At 38.1% G+C, this 18,250-nt stretch overlaps 2 protein-coding genes across 4 annotated transcripts in view; both read left to right on the top strand.

Annotated features, from left to right (window-relative positions):
• The first annotated feature begins 3,531 nt into the window (after positions 1 to 3,531).
• LOC131686153 (P protein) overlaps positions 3,532 to 18,250 on the top strand; it is a 436,886-nt gene continuing 422,167 nt past the window's right edge. For all 3 annotated transcript variants that reach the window (XM_058970335.1, XM_058970338.1, XM_058970336.1), the window contains exon 1: positions 3,532 to 4,475. The gene's annotated coding sequence lies outside the window, so the exon portion shown is untranslated. The remainder of the gene's footprint in view (positions 4,476 to 18,250) is intronic.
• Positions 16,195 to 17,615, top strand: LOC131686155 (uncharacterized). The gene is made up of 2 exons (XM_058970344.1): positions 16,195 to 17,120; positions 17,179 to 17,615. The coding sequence occupies exons 1-2, from the start codon at positions 16,200 to 16,202 to the stop codon at positions 17,299 to 17,301; spliced, it is 1,044 nt and encodes a 347-aa protein (XP_058826327.1). The 5' UTR covers positions 16,195 to 16,199; the 3' UTR covers positions 17,302 to 17,615.

Below are 18,250 nucleotides of genomic sequence, written 5' to 3'. Positions count from 1 at the left end.
ATTGTGTTTTCGAGAATACCTAGTAAATTTCCTAAATTTTAAACACTTTGTGTTATTTAGGGCGATGGCGGTGCTGCTCGCGGGGCAAGTTTGCGGTACTATTTACGATGCAAAAATAGCCATCAAAAATTTTTATTTCTGGAATTCACTCCAAAGAAAGAAAATCTTTTTCTTGTGTATCTCGTCAATGCAGGAAACATTTACTTCAGCCTATCACCTAAAGAATTTTGAAAATTTGCTGTTGAATATGGAGTATGCGACTTCAATATTCCGGGATATTGAAACTGAAATATAATAGCAAATGTCGATTAATATACAGTTTTCTTGAAAAGACATTCAGCACGTTCCAAAAAGACCCATGAAGTATTTGATTCTCCATTTGATTGCTTATTTTATGGTGTATCTATACATACTGCCAACTTACCCCGGGGCCGGGGTAAGTTGGCGGGTTTTCCGCGTCACGTATTTTTGTCTCTAAAAATGGAGACAATGCATCAAACATTTTAATAAAATTCAGAGATGTTGCCAACAGTCAGCCCTACCATGCCACGTGTTCTGTTTTGCAAAATCTAGGTACATCAAAGCGGTAAAAAATGAAAACTGAAAACACAGCCAACTAGCCCCCGTCTCCCCTAAGTTCTAACTGAAAACTAAAATTGATAATATTTGTGTGACCACTGTTGGTTGGTTTCGGGACTGCGGATTCTGATTCTCTGCGCCGAATGACAACGTTTAAGCTCCACGGCATGCTGTTCCACAAAAATAATGAGAGATCATATTTGTTGTTACACGGACAACTGTGCACGCTTCACGGCCGGTTTGGGGTATTTAGGAAATCGGTTAGCGGACTGAAATATAACTTCAGAAATTTTTGAATCGTGGATACAAGTGGATGTTTATACTCTATTCTAATGATTAAAGTTCATTAAAGTTGCTTTTATTGTATGTGGCGCGGACTTTGGGAATATTAAAACATTTTACAAGCCCAGACAAAATAATAATTAATGACTTAATAATTAGGAAAGGAGTCAGAATAGAGAATATTTTCGGAGGTAGAGATAGCGTAGTTGGTAACTCAATTGCGTTGTACGAAGCTCACCTGGGTTCAATTCCCAACCCCGAACATAGTGTTAGAGATTTTTCTAAAGAGATTTCTCTAACCCAACAAAGAGTCGAATGACCCTAAGGTTAAAACCTCTAAAATCAAAATGAAAAAAAAAAGAATATTATCAATAAATTTAATTCATATAAACAAAAAAATGATTATGGCATACACTCAAGTTTTTTTTACGCGGTTTTTTTTTGCGCGGTATTTTTTTACGCGGTTTTTTTACGCGGATTTTGAAATTTACGCGGTTTTCATTTACGCGGATTTTGAAATTTACGCGGTTTTCATTTACGCGGCTTGTATCCCCCGCGTAAAAAAAACCTGAGTGTATTTTTAATGGATCCACTATAATTTTCTTATTAGAAAAGTTGTTTCACACTGCTAGGTAGGTTAGATTTTCAAAATTAGTTACGCGTTATCAAAATTCTACAAAATAAAGTACCATGAACAACAATTCTTTGAACATTTTGCATGCTTCGATATAACGTACAATTCGATATAACGTACAATTTTTAAACCGAGATGTACGTTATATCGAAGTTTACCTGTATTTACTGTTTAGATCACATAATTCCGAAATGGTCAAATTTGGGACAAATATCCTCGAAAAATGCAAAACTCCCAAGTGGGAAAAATTTTGGACAAGAATCCGAAACACTAAAACAAAAAAACCATACTTCATGTAAGGCATGTGCCCTCATGCACAAAGAAATTGGTCTTGTCCAAAATTTTTCCCACTTGGGAGTTTTGCATAATTCCAGGCGTTTGTTACTTATACCAAAAGACAGTTTCGGTTCATATTCCTCGTCGGCAAACAGAACCTCTGTGCTTACTATCGAGACATCACTCGGTATAAGCCAGTGGTTTAGTGTTCACGCAAGACGTGTGACTTTTTGGAATTTAGTGTCTAACTAGTGCTAATTTGGGTACTAGTTAAGATACATAGTCTAACTGGACACCCAGATGGTGCTAGTTACTGACGAGGAGAATCCGAAACACTAAAACAAAAATCTATACATTGAATTTATATATTTATCGTGCTTAAATATATGTATATGAGAGACATATAAGGGAGATCGAGAATAGCCAGCACATCTCGGGCTGAAACGAGGCCGAAGAGATTCGTTTAACGGAGATCTGGCGCTAGAACACTAAACACACTAGAATTTTCACTGACCGTAGCAAAGGGTTCTTGAAGCAGCTAACCCTATACACCATCAATCTCGACTACCCTGGCGGGTACATAGACAACATACTTTTTCGTACAATGCCGAGTGTTATTTAATTAAATCACGCATATATCGGTGATGTTAAATGTATTTTTGCTATCGGGGAAAATGTATTTATTGGAGGGAACGGAAAATTAATGCAACGAAATTTAAAAGAATGGTATATTTGGGACTTAGCGGTGGAACAAACAAACACATTTTCGCTGAGCCGTCGGTCATACAGCTCGTTAAAAAAGGGTGTTTCCAAATAACCACCAGATATTACCCGAGAATTTTCGTTTATTCTTACACATGCCTTGTCTAAATTTTCGTCATTACGGGTAGACACCACTCCGTATCTTACACCCAATCGGGAAAAGAGTGTTCCGCTGGCACTGATTTCTAGTGTATAGGTTGTAGATTTCACCGAATGCAACACAAAACAATGTGTATACCTTCAAAATTTTTATTTACTGTAAAAAAAATCGACAGTGAGCAGTGAGATGAAACATTTCTTATACATATCACTCTTGGATTATTCGTTAGTTTGCAGGACTCATGCGAAGTAAACACCCAACTAGAGCTGCGATGGACACAGTTTTAGTACTACACGAATAAGACCTCGAAGCGACTGAATAAATTATAGAAAATCTATAAAGGGAATGAAAAATAGAAATACTAAAGCAAAAAAATGAAAAAAGAAACCAGATTCATAAAATCAGTAGATTGATTTGTATAAACCACATCATCAAATTAGTTCAGCTCACGAAATGAAGAATTGAAAAAGTTAAAAAAAACCTCCAAAATTAACAGAACTTCCGATGAATGGATTATGAAAGAAGAGGGTGGTTCCGCATTGCACCATCTACCGGGAACAAACACGAAGCAAGAGCTTTTCCTTCTCCAACAAATAAACGAATTAATCCCACTTGAACAAACCAATTTTCCCATTCCGCCATATCGCAATCACCATCTTCACGAGCTTTCCATCGTGAGAACTGCTTCTAATAGCTTCCACTCACGACAGTTCAACCTTTCCAGAGTTTTCCCAATTATCTCTCATCACCCTCTCACCGGCGTTCTCTCACTTTTCCCCATATACATCCACGATGAGTTCCATCGCTGGAAAAGGATATATTCAATTCACGGTCCCAGCCCAAGTCAGCTGTAGGCTAAAATACCTTCAGACCGACGACGGTAACAAAGCTGCTTCAGTCTTTTCACGTTTCTCTCGCGTGTGCTTGCTCTCCGCTTGTGTTGCTGCTGAGGGTTCGTCGTCGCGGAACGTGGAACGACGGTTCCGGTCCGTAGTTGTGCTGTGGTGCCTCGGTGTCCCGTTGTTGTCTGAGCTGTCAAGACGGAGGCCGTGTAATTTTGTGCTTTCTTCAGCTGATTTGCGTTTCTCTGAAGATCAGTCTTTATCAATTACTATAATTTGCGTGATTAGTTCTTACGGCTCGCTGAATGTGTGACGGTGTGTCAATCAACTTTCTCCCTCCGAGTCACGGATGATTGCCGAGCGAAGAGGGTGGAAAATTTGTGTGTTCCTGACATGAGTGATTCTCCGCCAGCAACAGTAGGCCGTGAAAGGCAGCCGCCAATAGAAAATCGTGAAAATAAAAGAAATGTCAATGGTGCCTAAGTAAGTGCTGTGTGAAATCTGATGTGCGGAACAAAGTATACGGTTTGATACAATTGTGGGTTTGTGTCTGGATGAGGCAGTGCTCCACCCATCAAATTAAGAAAAATGTTCAATTTGGCAGCGGTTCGTCGGGACATTTGTCAGTGGCAAGAGCTGCAACAATCAGCGGCCACAGCCAGTAGCAACAACGACGAGGACGAGGACGAAAGGGTCTAGAATGATTGGCGGGTTGGTCCGGGCATTCCTCCTGCAGCAGCGGCCGATCACAAACCGTTTCACTTTGATGTCTGTGTGATTTGCCGGTAGAGTGAGAGAAACAGTTGTGGTTTTTTTTGGTCCTAGTTGACACATCAACCAAACGGGATATAGCTAGCTGAGAAATATCTCTTCGCACTCAATCTTGCCAATCAACACCAACCCTTTTCTGGTGTTTGTTTTTGCCCGTGGCAATCGGACGGAAAACTTCGCTCGTGAAAACTATTTCAGCCGGGCTACTAATGCTGCTAGTGACAGAAGGGTGAGTAATTTCGACTATATCGCCTCGGTCAAGCCGGTGTCATAAATCAACGTCATTTCATCAAAGTGCTTTCATCGGTGTTTATTTAGTTGTTACACAGGGGGATGATAACGGCTCAACGGTCGTTAGGGTGGGACGATGTACCTAATTCTTTCCAATTCATCATTTCATCATTTGGTTTGGTGTTATCAACCTTGGTGATAGCAGTTAAATTTACAGACAGACTGATACATTTGGGATGAGTGCTGCTGATTATAGATTGTTGGAGCTAGCAACGATGAACGAGTTTCCCTGAGAAGGGATTTTTTCTGTGAATTATCCTTTAGCTTACACAGTGGAAATTTCCGATAAAGTAGCATGGCAGGGCAGTGGATATACGCGAAGTCAGTCAGTCAAAGTTTGTGTAATGAACATAAATTACGTGTCTTGATGATGAAGAATTTATAAGAGATGATCTGACTTTAAATAGGCGTGATTATGGCCTAATTCACTTGACTTGTGCTAGTTTTTAGAAATGGCAAAGATCTTTTACGAGGTGGTTTGGTCCGATCGTGAATTATGCATAATTTTAAATGTTTTAATAATTCAGCTTTAAGCTGCCAACTAAAAAGGGGCTGCTCTAAGGATTGTTAATCCTCCTTAAAGATACAATTCACTTAATAAATAAGTAATCAAATACCATTTCTGTCAACTATCCTGGGCGTTTCTTGTGTTAATTGTCATTCTTGATGGTGAGCAATGGTCAGGTTTACCTTCAGCCACTTGCTCATCATGCTGTCTGCCTTATCCCTCGTTTGTATTTGTGCTCATGTCATCGTCGCTAGAGCTTTGATTTTCGCTGTTACATGTTTGGTGCTTTTTTGCGGTTCCGAGTGACTCTGGTATAGCAGAGCCGTAGCGTGACGTCTTTGGCGGAGTCTCAGTTTTGCACTTCTTTGGTTTTTGCTTTGGGTTTCTTTTTCAGTTCGACCTTCAAACAATAATTTGTGTACATGGAAATGGTACTCAATTCATGTTTGACTGTCGTTCTTTTCATGTAAATTTCAACCACAAATCTTTTACTGTATATTTATGAAATCAGTTGACGGCGACGGAGGGAGCATCTATTCAGAAGACTGTTCATAAGGGTGTCAGTGGTATGTATGTACATGTGATCATCAAATTTAATAACCGGACGTACCTCGAAAATAATTTCTTTCCAAAAGTTTAGCTCAATCGGACACGAGATTGCACAAAACGGCTAAAATGCAAAAAAATCACCCGCGAAAAAATACAAAAGGACCCTTAGAAGATTCAAAGATTGAATTCTAATTTTCGATGCTAAATGGCTGTGGATGTAATGAAACGCCGAGATCTACTGCCACCCTGATTGTATTAAGACATCCTTTATGGAGCTTGGAGAATTATGGATTTGCGTTGATACTGGGGTTTGAAAAGGCTGCTTTTAATTTATTTTCTGTGCCAAATGGCTTAGAAATTCATTAAACAAAGGATTTTGTATCTTCTCGTAAAAAATTGGATTATTCATTATTCATTAGTTCTGATGAAAGATAAAGCCACCCTGGTATTTTAAAATATTTAATTTGGTATTTAAATTAAAAATACCAGGGAGATAAAGCCTCCCTGGTATTTTTAATTTTTAAATCCGATTCTGAGAACGAGCTCTACAAGAGGCTGTTGTAGATTAGCTGTTGTAGATTAGATCACCGTACCTGTGATCTGGGATCGAGGTCCTTTTGCGGCACTTTGTAGTGGCCTCCAGACTCTGTATCACTAAAAGACAAAAGATCAAAAGGTGTTCTGCTGGGCAATTTTTACGCGGGACATGTCGAGTTACCACATCGAGTATGACCACAGTAGAGACATCTTTCATTCAGTAGCCGTATGACCCAGCTTTTTACATTTGAAGCAGTTCATGATCCGTGGTACAAAAAGGTAAACGGGCAGACCAATCTTGACCAATCTTGACGTCTAATGGTGGATGTGTCCTCATCCCATCTACGACACTGAGCGCAATTGCTCGCATTCATGTATCTTAACTGATTAATGCGAGCAATCCTTGAAACGGCAAAATCCGTGATGTAGCAAGTCCTCGACGGTTAGACTCCGCTCGGTGATCACACCGGCAATCTCCACGTCCCATGAAGGTACACATACACTGTTCGCAAGCAATCTTATTTGGTGAAACCGTTGAAATGCCGGTTGTATTTCCTTTTGTCAGGTCCTTCACAATTTGAATTACATTAAGTAGCTTATCGTTAGACCGGGATGCTTCTTGCTATGACTTGACTTCTTGGTTTGGGGGATGGGTAGCCGATGAGGTGGTTTGATTCAGAAACTGGGATAGCAATAGGAAAATAGGGTCAACAGGCGCCTTCTTATTCTTGTGCACGATGACAAGTGGAACTACTTTCGAACAAAGCCAAAGCTAGCAGCGATAGGCTGGTCGAACTTCACCCCAGTACGTAATAGCTTAGCTTTACTTAGCGCGCAGCACAAAGGCACTGGGAACGCTGAATCAGTAATCCGCCATATAGCACACCGTGTTCGTAGGAAACTCGCTGGAAATGATGTATGTATGTATGTGTAAAAATTGAATGTAAAAAATGTAAATAAAACGTGTTGCATCGTTATAAGTCGGTATTGAATTTCATTTGGATTGGAGTTCTGGTTCCGGAGTTACGGGTTGAAGAGTGCGGTCACACATCAAATTCCCATATAAAACGGAATTAGCTTGCTATCTATAAGTCGCAAAAATTATTTAAATATTTTCTGTATTACTGAAACTTGCAATTCAGCTTCACTGACACCCAATTAAATCCTCTTTGACCACTATGGCTACTTATCATGGAACCAGAAGCTTCGAGGATGTAACAAAGTCCCTGAATTAACAACACATTTCTTGATTTTCACAAACTTAGGCTCAAATGAAAGGTATAGTATTCTCATTAACTGCTGACGAACTTCACTTGGATCGGGGTTCTGGTCCCGCAATGATGAGTTTTAAGAGAGGGTTACACATGACATTCTCTGAAGCTTTTAGCCTTTCCCTTATAGAAAAGTTATGCAATCGCTCGAAATTTGGACTTTTTTTTTTTTTGGAGATCGGAAAATGTCTCTATATGTGTATGTGTCAAATAATCCCAACCAATTAAATTAAAGATGGCTGGGCCTACTTTATTAATATTAACTTCAAATGACAGGTGTAACATCGCCGTAGGCTACTATTGAATTTTATTTGGATCAGTGCTCTGATTCCGGAGTTACGGGTTGAAGAGTGCGGTAACCCATGAAATTCCTATATAATCCGGTATCACCTCGCTGTCTAAATTACGCAAAAAGTAATCAAATATTTTCTAAATCGCTAGGCTTTGTAGCTCTTGCTTACAGACGCCCCACTAAACTCTTTTTGGCGACTTTGTCCATCTACGATGGGACCGAAAGCTTCAAGGAAGTGACAAACTCCCTGAATTAAACACACATTTTCTACGCTAACTTTTCTAGCTAACTCGATTTTTACAAACTCAACTGAAAGGTTTAGTAGCCTTATCAGCTGCTGTCGAATTTCGTTTGGATCGAAGATCTGATTCCGGAGTTATGAGATAAAGAGTGCGATTGAAAACCAGGACTTTGTAGAACAATTCATGCATGGAAAATGATTTTTTTAAGTGATGTCCGAATCAGTTTTGCTACATCAGATTTGCTAAAGTTTTATACTGTTCGCTTATAGAAAGGATATGCAATCGCTTTTTGCTCAGAGACGACTGGACCGATTTCAACAATATTGCACTCAAATGGCGTAATGGTGTAACATGACCAGATTTTTGACTTTTTCCTATAGAAATGCTATGCAATCTCTTTTAAAAGCGTCTTTTTAACCGAAGTTCGGAGGACAGAGTCTCTTGTACCATTCGACTCAGTACGTCGAGTTCGTAAAATGTCTGTGTGTGCGTATGTGTGTGTATGCATGTGACCAACAATTGCACATTGGTTACTTGTATCGATTTTGTTGGCTATTTTCGGCAAATTTGAGACTAAGAGAAACGAAAGCAATGAAATTGAAAGACGGATAGGTATTCTAGAGGGAATAAGTTATAAACTTAGAACGGAAAACTAGAACTAGGCAGGCTCATATGGGCATCGGCGGTAAAACATGATGATGAGTTATGTTCTACCATAGACCATGCGGTAGACTTGGGTGAAACGCCCAACTCCAACTCTGCAGAAGGCAAAAAAATTCTTCACATTTCTTTTCGATCATGCCCATATGAGCCTGCCTAGTTCTAGTTTTCCGTTCTAAGTTTATAACTGATTCGCTCTAGAATACCTATCCGTCTTTCAATTTCATTGCTTTCGTGTCTCTTAGTCTCAAATTTGCCGATAATAGCCAACAAAATCGATACAGTAGAACCTTGCGACAATTAAAACATAGTAACACATTTGTTACTTGTAGACGAACTAACTATTTTATCATACTTAGTCTCAAATGAAGGGTACAATGCTCCCATAGGCTGCTATTGAATTCCATTAAATTCTGGCTTCCGGTTCCGGAGTTATGGGTTTAAGAGTGCGGTCACGCATGAAATTTCCATATAAATCGGATTCAGAATGTTATCTAAACGATGCCAAACTTCATGAAATGTGTTCTTAATTACCTAGGTTTCCAGCTTCAGCTCACTGATGCCCAATCAAAGCTACATTGACCCCTTTGGACACCTTCGGCGGAACCCGAAGCTTACGGAAAGTGGCTAAGTTCTTGAATTGAATTCACACCTGCTTCCATAAAATGTTTGACTTGATTTTCACAACTTTAGTTTCAAATGAAAGCTACAGCATACCTATTCTCTCCCTTTGAATTTCATGTTAATCGAAATTTTGCTTCCCATGTTACGGGTTGAAGTATGCGGACACATGCGAAATTCCCCTATACCTGTCTATTGGTAGTTCGGTAATTAAATTCACACCTGTTTCTCATATATTACTGACATAATTCTCGCAAACTTAGTAGCTTTCACATCGATTGGTACAGAATTTAATTTGAATATATGTTATAAGTAATGAGTAAAATAATTCGATCACACGAGAATTTCCTATATAAACCTTTTCGCCTTTCTCCTATAGAAGGGTCACTCTGAAAATCGACAACCTAATTCCTGTATCTAAATTTTTTGGACTCACCTCCGAATAACAGAATAAATTAGCATGAAGACAAGATTTAACTAACGCTGGTTAAGCTGTTAAGTGTTTCAGCGCCGACACGTAGCTCATCAGGTTCGAGGCAGTCGAGCGGTGTCAACCGTAATAACATTTTTACAGACATTTGACGATAACCAGTCATAAAATCATAGTTTGGATAAATGAAAAAGGCTGTAATGCTATGAATCACGCTACATTTATCATTTTTTATTCAATTCATTTATTAAGCATTTTACCTGATTGCACAAAATATTTAATCATTACTAAATAACAGTTTTTGACGTGTTTGACACTTCTTCGAACGAAGCAGGCAAGATCGATAAACAAATATTTAATCAATCGCAAAGTTCCTCAGTGAATTGAAATCTTTTCGAAATTACGGAACGTTACCAACAAATAGAAAGAGACTGATATCGAAGTTGATTTAACATCGGGTTATTCTATTTTCGAAATCGCAACTATTTGGTACCATACTATATGCAAAAATACAACACTTCTCCTCGGAATTGACATCTGTTGAAATTATATGACCGCGCCTCCGTCGTCTGCATGGATAGAGCAAATGAGCAAAAAAAAAAATAGTTCACAATTGCGTTGTTAGAAAAAAATGTTATTTTATCGGAATTAAACAAACATTCGGGACTCTATTCCGAACCGTTCCGCAGCTGCACGCTGCTGGTTCGCGTTGGTGTATGTATCGTGTTGAGTTGGTGTCACCTTTCCATTTATAATTGAAAATCGATTCTTATCATTCTTGCCTATACCCTATCTACCCCGTCCGTTGCCATTCTTATTTAGCGGCCGCAGGTCGAGGAGGCACCGCACATTCGAAGTTCAAGGATTCTCTTCAGGTGACGCGGGCAATGTTTCCCTTCGTTCGTATTGGGAAGCTAGTACCAGTTGAAATTCAACACGGTCATGTATAAATAGAATGAAAAATATTGTATGCATACAAATGTGGCCTAAATGTTATCAATATATTAGAGGCAGGCAAACAATTCGTGGGTTGCTTCATATCAGATGCCAAATTAAAATTCTCGGCCGTGGAAAATTGATTTGTATATTTTTAGCTAAAATTTTATTTAAGCTTTTGATATATGTAGTAAAGTTGTTTATCAAGGATATAGAGCAATGCTAAATCAGGTCGATGAAATAAGCAGCATGTTACTCTTATTCGTTTCTGCACGGTAACTACGATTGACGCGAGTATATTTTGTTGCATCGCAGCAAACGTAGGGAAGGTCACGAAAGTATTTTGGTACCACGTTCAGATCAATAAAAATTAACAAGCACTTTCGGTGAAAAATCTGGTCGAATTAGGAAGTACACGCCTCGAAGGAGGCATGGAATTATTATGGCAGCTAAACAAACGGGATACATGTATGATATTCACATAAAAGGCACATATCTTGCTTAAACAGAAACCCGTTTGAAAAAATTGATGACATTAGATTTTTGTTTATGAATTGAGAGTTTTTGCTAGAACTTTCACATTGAAATGGTCACGGTAGACAAAATTGAGAACTTATTATGAGATTTGCTTATTTTAATGATTTTAAACGAATCAGTTTCCTTCCCCGCATCGAATTACAACGGCTTTTTTTATGGTTTCGCTGTTTCCAGTATGAACGCAAGCATTAAACTTAACCCAACATCCTTTTCGTCATTCGGTTTAGTATCGCACGTGACAGTGCCTTTACTCAGTTTCGGAAGGCACACTTGTGCCATCCGGTGAAATATTAATATGTTGAACGCGTGCGGTAGCTCCAATTGGGGTGGGGATATTCTGTATGTTACGCTCCACATCTGCCTAACCGTAATCTTTAATCGATTCTATGGGAATGGTTTACCAACTACGAGTGCCATATTCTGTAATTTTGATTGGAAAACCCACTTCAATGTTCAAATCGTGCAGCAGATTTTTTCTTTCCTGAATTAAGTAAATTTTTCTGCTTTCACAAATTCCTGGACTTCCAATGGCACGTGGTAATCCTTGCTCAGATGATTTTACGCATCTAGGATTGAGGCATAGGGTGTATATTTATATAGGGAGACCTCGTTCAGTTCTGTCCGAATTGAACCAAGTCTGATGTTTGCTTTTGCTATAACATCATACACTAATGAAGGAGCAGGACCGGCTGACCACGTGGGTACTACTCACTCTAAACTTCGGAACAAACCAAAACCAGAGATTAGCCATGTATATGTCTCGCGCACAAGATGCATGCGTCTGCAATTCTCGATGCACAATCATTTATTTTTTGTTCAGATACCAATTTCTTTGCTTCACAATTTAAATTTCATGAATTAAATATAGTAATTGGGATCGGTATGAAATTATTTTTTATATTAGAATAATTTCGAGTGAGATGCTGCACTCTCTATATCTCGTATATACAGTCACTTTAGTACAGTACGGTGTTCGTCTTTCCAAGAATTACAACATTGGAGATTATGTATTAGTTGAATAGCTTTTAGATTTAAATTATCCTGTTGAGGGGTTATATACAAAAACCGAAAATATTTTAATTAAATATTCTGAAAGTACATACTTTTGAAAATATCTGTGCAAAGTTTCATCCAGACCTGAGCACTAGATTTGAAACTACAGCAGTTCGCAGCGCACTGGTTCTTCCGCGTATGAAGTTAACACAAAACTTTAACGGATCACTTCAATGAAAACTGTGGTTATGTGACGTCTCCGCAAAACAAATTGTTTCTCGGTATATATCACTTCAATTTCGTTGAAATCTTCTTATTGCTTAAAATGAAGTTGAAGCAATATTTAGGAATTTACTGAATAGTGAAATATGAAATCATTACGAAGATTTTCTGTCCAGAAAATTATTGGTCCTGCATAAATCCGTAGCTGGTGTTTGCAATAGTTTGCATGCACAGCGTGAATTTGGATAATATATGGTCAAAAGAAAATGTCGAATATTGTAAAACGTACTTATAAGCATATAAGCACTAGATTGGTTCAATTTTTGACTTTTAGCTCCACCAGGCTCTACTGATTCCTTTTATGGCCCTTAGTAATTGTGCAAATTTTGGTACCGATCGGTTGTGTCTACGGACCATCCAAAAATTTCAAAGTTTATATGGAAATTAGTATGGAAAATCGGTTAAAATTGAAAATAAATTCTTAAAAAATCACCTTATCAATCAATTCATGAGAACACTATATATTTATAATGGTATTCTCATACTGAACACATTCGTGGAACATTGTAAGTTTGTGAAAACTCGCTGAGAAAAGTTATTAACTAAAGAAGCAACATGACTTCAAAACAACTGGATTTTATTATTAATCATAGCAACCCTGTTTGAATAGCTCCATCGTTGTACAAGTCTCAACAAACATATGATTACGGCCTAAAAGCCAACTGTCAAAATCCACTTTGAAAGGAAATTCCAGACAAACCGTTACTAGTCGAACACAGTTCACAACAGTTTATGAAAGAGAAAACTTTTCACTTTCGTTTACTACCAACATCTGTGATTGGCGTTTAACGGTTTGTACGGAATTTCCATTCAAAGTGGATTTTGACAGATGGCTTTTAGGCCGTAATCATATGTTTGTCGAGAAGTGTAAACTAGGCTTACCACCCACCGCTCGCGTATGGCAGATGCAGCTATTCAAACAGGGTTGCTATGATTAATAATAAAATCCAGTTGTTTTGAAGTCATGCTGCTTCTTTAGTTAATAACTTTTCTCAGCGAATTTTCACAAACTTACAATGTTCCACGAATGTGTTCAGTAGAAGAATAGCTTTAGAAATATATAGTGTTCTCATGAATTGATTGATGAGGTGATTTTTAAGAATTTATTTTCAATTTTATTCGATTTTCCATACTAATTTCCATATAAACTTTGAAATTTTTGGAGGGTCCGTAGACACACCCGATCGGTACCAAAATTTGCACAATTACTAAGGGCCATGAAAGGAATCAGTAGAGCCTGGTTGAGCTAAAAGTCAAAAATTGAAACGGTCTAATAAGCACATATCTCAAGATCATCGTAAAATACAATATAGGATATTTCAAACGTTTTGTTTCACCGACCGACGGATGAAGGTATGGAATTAAATTGTTGAAATACTCCGTATGCCAGTAATTCACACGTAAATATAATATAGAGTTATGTTTCTCATAATGTTATCTTTTCATAAACTGCACTCTTAAATGAGACTAAATAGCCAAAGGTATTTAAGGATTGTTGGTAATTCATTGATGATTTTAATTTTAGATGAAAGGTATAATTTTTTTTTCTTTTCTATTTAGTTAGCCAGCACTACAAAAAAAACTTCATACTTATTCCACATCTAGTTTGGAATCTCAAAAGATGAAAAATAATTATCACATTGCATATTACATTTGGTAATAATTGAAATTTTACTATATAACGTATGCGGAATGAAATTTGGACAACGCTTCCAACATTAAAACAAAAACGCAACCCTGCGCAAAGCCCCATACTAAACGTCATACTCTAGGCACACTTATTTTAAACATCTAGTGTTAATTTCGACCCGCTAGGAGAAACCATGTGAACAAAATGACAGCGAACGGCCAATCTGGCACCTAGCTGTTATGACAAAAAAGTTTTGGCACATTGGAGGATTATGGCATACCTTTTGTACAAAAGGCTGATAACCCTTCAAATGGTTAGATTGCACGTGGAAGGTTGTACCTGATCCTCACGGTAGCGATCATTTGCCAATCGTTGTTTCAATTAACAGTGAATTAGGCCTTACGAATTCAATCAATGTTCCTTATGACTTAACACGAAATATTGATTGGAAAACATACGAAACATTAATTTCCACTTCTCTTGCTTCGACAGAAGAGCTACCCCCTACCGAAGAATATGAATTCCTAGCGGGTTTAATTATTGAAGCAGCAGAACAAGCCCAAACGAAATGCAATCCTGGAATGACAATAAATAGACGGCCCCCTAATCCTTGGTGGGACAAAGAGTGCTCTGATGCATATGAAGCTAAACAAGTTGCCTACAAAGAAATTATGAAACAGAAAGGGGGTATACGTGAGAACTTTGAAAATTATTTCATTTTGCAAAACAAATTTGACAGTATACGTCATGCCAAAAAATCTAGTTATTGGAGACACTTCGTTAATGGCTTGTCAAGAGAAACATCAATGAGTACTCTTTGGAACACAGCCAGAAGAATGAGGAATCGAAACGTGACTAATGAAAGCGAAGATTTTTCGAATCGTTGGATATTTAATTTTGCCAAGAAAATTTGTCCCGATTCTGCTCCTGCGCAGAAAATCACTCGCGACGCTCCCACAAGTAACGATTTCATAGATTCGCCTTTGACAATGATGGAATTCTCAATTGCACTCCTCTCATGCAACAATAATGCTCCGGGACTAGACAGAATTAAATTCAACTTGGTGAAGAATCTGCCTGACCTAGCAAAAAGACGCTTGTTGAATTTATTCAATAAGCTTCTTGAGCAGAACATTGTCCCGCACGACTGGAGACAAGTGAGAGTTATCGCTATTCCAAAACCGGGAAAACCAGCCTCCGATCATAACTCGTATCGACCGATTGCAATGTTATCCTGCATCAGGAAATTGTTGGAAAAAATTATCCTACGACGTCTCGACAATTGGGTTGAGGCGAACGGCTTGCTATCAGATACCCAGTTTGGTTTTCGGAGGGGAAAGGGAACGAATGATTGTCTGGCGCTACTTTCGTCAGAAATCCAACTAGCTTACGCAAAAAAAGAACAAATGGCGTCTGTGTTCTTAGACATAAAAGGAGCATTCGACTCTGTTTCCATTGATGTTCTCTCAGAGAAACTACATCAATGTGGTCTTTCACCAATATTAAATAATTATTTATACAACTTATTGTCAGAAAAGCACATGCATTTTTCATATGGCGATTTGGCAACATTCAGAATAAGTTACATGGGCCTCCCACAAGGTTCTTGTTTAAGCCCCCTTCTCTACAATTTTTACGTGAATGAAATTGATAATTGTATTGTCAGCCCATGCACTCTAAGGCAACTTGCAGATGATGGCGTGGTTTCTGTTACAGGACCAAAAGCCTTAAATTTACAACAACCACTGCAAGATAGTTTGGATAACTTATCAAGTTGGGCTTTGAAGTTAGGCATCGATTTCTCTACGGAGAAAACAGAGTTGGTTGTTTTTTCAAGGAAGCGTGATCCAGCTCAGCTTCAGCTTCAGTTGGTTGGTAGAACGATAGCCCAAGTCCTGACTTTTAAATACCTTGGAATTTGGTTCGATTCTAAAGGCACATGGGGAGGCCACATTAGGTATCTAATAACGAAATGCCAACAAAGGATAAATTTTCTGCGAACAATAACTGGATCATGGTGGGGTTCTCATCCAAGTGACATGATAAGATTGTATCAAACAACAATACTTTCAGTAATGGAATATGGGTGCATCTGTTTCCGTTCAGCTGCGAACACTCACACTATTAAACTGGAACGGATACAGTATCGCTGTTTACGAATTGCCTTAGGTTGCATGCAGTCGACCCATACGATGAGTCTTGAAGTACTAGCGGGAGTTCTTCCTTTAAAAGACCGATTCTGGGATCTCTCTTCTCGTTTACTTATTCGATGTGAGGTTATGAACCCACTGGTAATTGAAAATTTTGAAAGACTTGTCGAGCTTCAACCCCAAACCAGATTCATGACAGTGTATTTCAATCACATGTCACAAGAAATAACGCCTGCTAGGTATGTTCCCACATACGTCAATATACTAGATATTCCTGAATCCACTTTATTCTTCGACACGTCCATGCAAGCAGAGATTCGTGGAATTCCGGATCATCTACGCTCGCGGGAGATCCCTAAAATATTCACAAGTAAATATCAACACATAGACTGCCTTAAAATGTTTTACACTGATGGGTCACGAATCAGTGAGGCCACTGGTTTCGGTATTTTCAACAATAATTTTTCAATTTCTCTCAAACTTGCAGAACCCGCCTCTGTTTATATAGCGGAACTAGCAGCAGTTCACTATAGTTTGCAAATAATTAATACTTTACCCCCGAACCATTACTTTATCCTCACTGATAGTCTCAGCACAATTGCAGCTCTACGCTCAAAGAGGATTGATAATCACGATCCATTCTTTTTGGGGAAGATACGAGAATCTCTGAGTAACCTGACAAGAAAATGTTATAAATTTACCCTAGTGTGGCTCCCCGCCCATTGCTCTATTGCGGGCAATGAGAAAGCTGATAATTTAGCCAAGATTGGTGCACTAGATGGTGAAATATATGAAAGACCCATCGCTTACAATGAATTTTATAGCGCTTCTCGACAGAGGACACTTGCTAGTTGGCAAACATCTTGGGACAATGGAGATATGGGACGATGGCTACACTCAATTACCCCTAAAGTATCAACGAAGGCATGGTTCAAAGGATTGGATGTAAGTCGGGACTTCATCCGTGTGATGTCTAGGCTCATGTCCAATCATTATACTTTAGATGCGCATCTCCGTCGTATTGGGCTCGCTGAGGGTAATCATTGTGCTTGTGGAGAAGGTTACCATGACATTGAGCATGTTGTTTGGTCCTGCACTGAATATCGTGAAGCCAGATCACAATTAGTAGATTCTTTACAAGTCCGAGGAAGACCAATCCATGTTCCTGTTAGAGACATCCTGGCGTATCGCGATCCTCTATACATGGAACTTATCTATCATTTTCTAAAAACAGCGTCTGTCAAAATTTAATTAAATTCATCTCCTCATACTCTCATCCAAGGCTAATCATTCACCAATTAAAGGAACCTAGAATATTTAGTTTTTAAATTTAGACAATAACAGAAAAAAAAGTAAATAAATACACCCGAAAATACTAGATCAGTATGAAATACAACAATGTAAGGAAAAAAGCAAACAATAAAGTGATTTCAGTGTTAGTTTTAGACAAAGTACTAGTATAGTTAAAATTAGTCTTAAGGATTTTTGTAACGTGCTATGTAAAAAAAGAAACTGGCGTAAAAAGCTATTGCAAATGCCGTGTCAAATAAACGTATGAAAAAAAAAAACCCTTCAAATGTACCGCAATTGCGTCCAAATGAGGATTTCTGTGATAATTTGATGCAGAGTGTATATGCCAGTAATTTTTGACCTAAAACTAACACACACGATAATCAAAATTAAGTAAGAGATTAAGAATATGCTAACATCAATCTTTTCGACTCCTTTGCAAAAAGTTTCTGCAAACTGTCATAAAACTTCTCGAATGGACTCAACTTTTATACCACATTAAGTTAATAAGCTGACAAATGTTTTCATATAGAGAGATCATTTAATAAAGGGTTTTCTACAAAAATATTGCCTTTTGAATTTTGTCCAAATTTTATTCCGCATACGTTAATCGACTTAATCCGAAATAGAATGATTTGGCAATTTTCGACAATACTTTCAACTTTCAGTATACATTGAAAAATTCAGTATTGAAAAAAATATCAATTAAAATCATTCCTTTATTGAAATGTTTTTAAAGAAAAACTAGGTAAAACCAAAATGAGTTCAGTTGAATTTCTGTTTTT

This window comes from Topomyia yanbarensis, chromosome 2 (assembly GCF_030247195.1).
Source record: "Topomyia yanbarensis strain Yona2022 chromosome 2, ASM3024719v1, whole genome shotgun sequence".
Classification (NCBI taxonomy): Eukaryota; Metazoa; Arthropoda; class Insecta; order Diptera; family Culicidae; genus Topomyia; species Topomyia yanbarensis.
Note: the sequence above shows the minus strand (reverse complement) of the source record. Positions and strands in the feature narration are given on the sequence as shown.

Coding starts and splice junctions, on each gene's coding strand:
- LOC131686155 (XM_058970344.1), top strand. CDS start 16,200: ATGCAGTCGACCCATACGATGAGTCTTGAAGTACTAGCGGGAGTTCTT. Junction 17,121..17,178: donor CATGGTTCAAAGGATTGGAT/GTAAGTCGGGAC, acceptor ATTATACTTTAG/ATGCGCATCTCCGTCGTATT.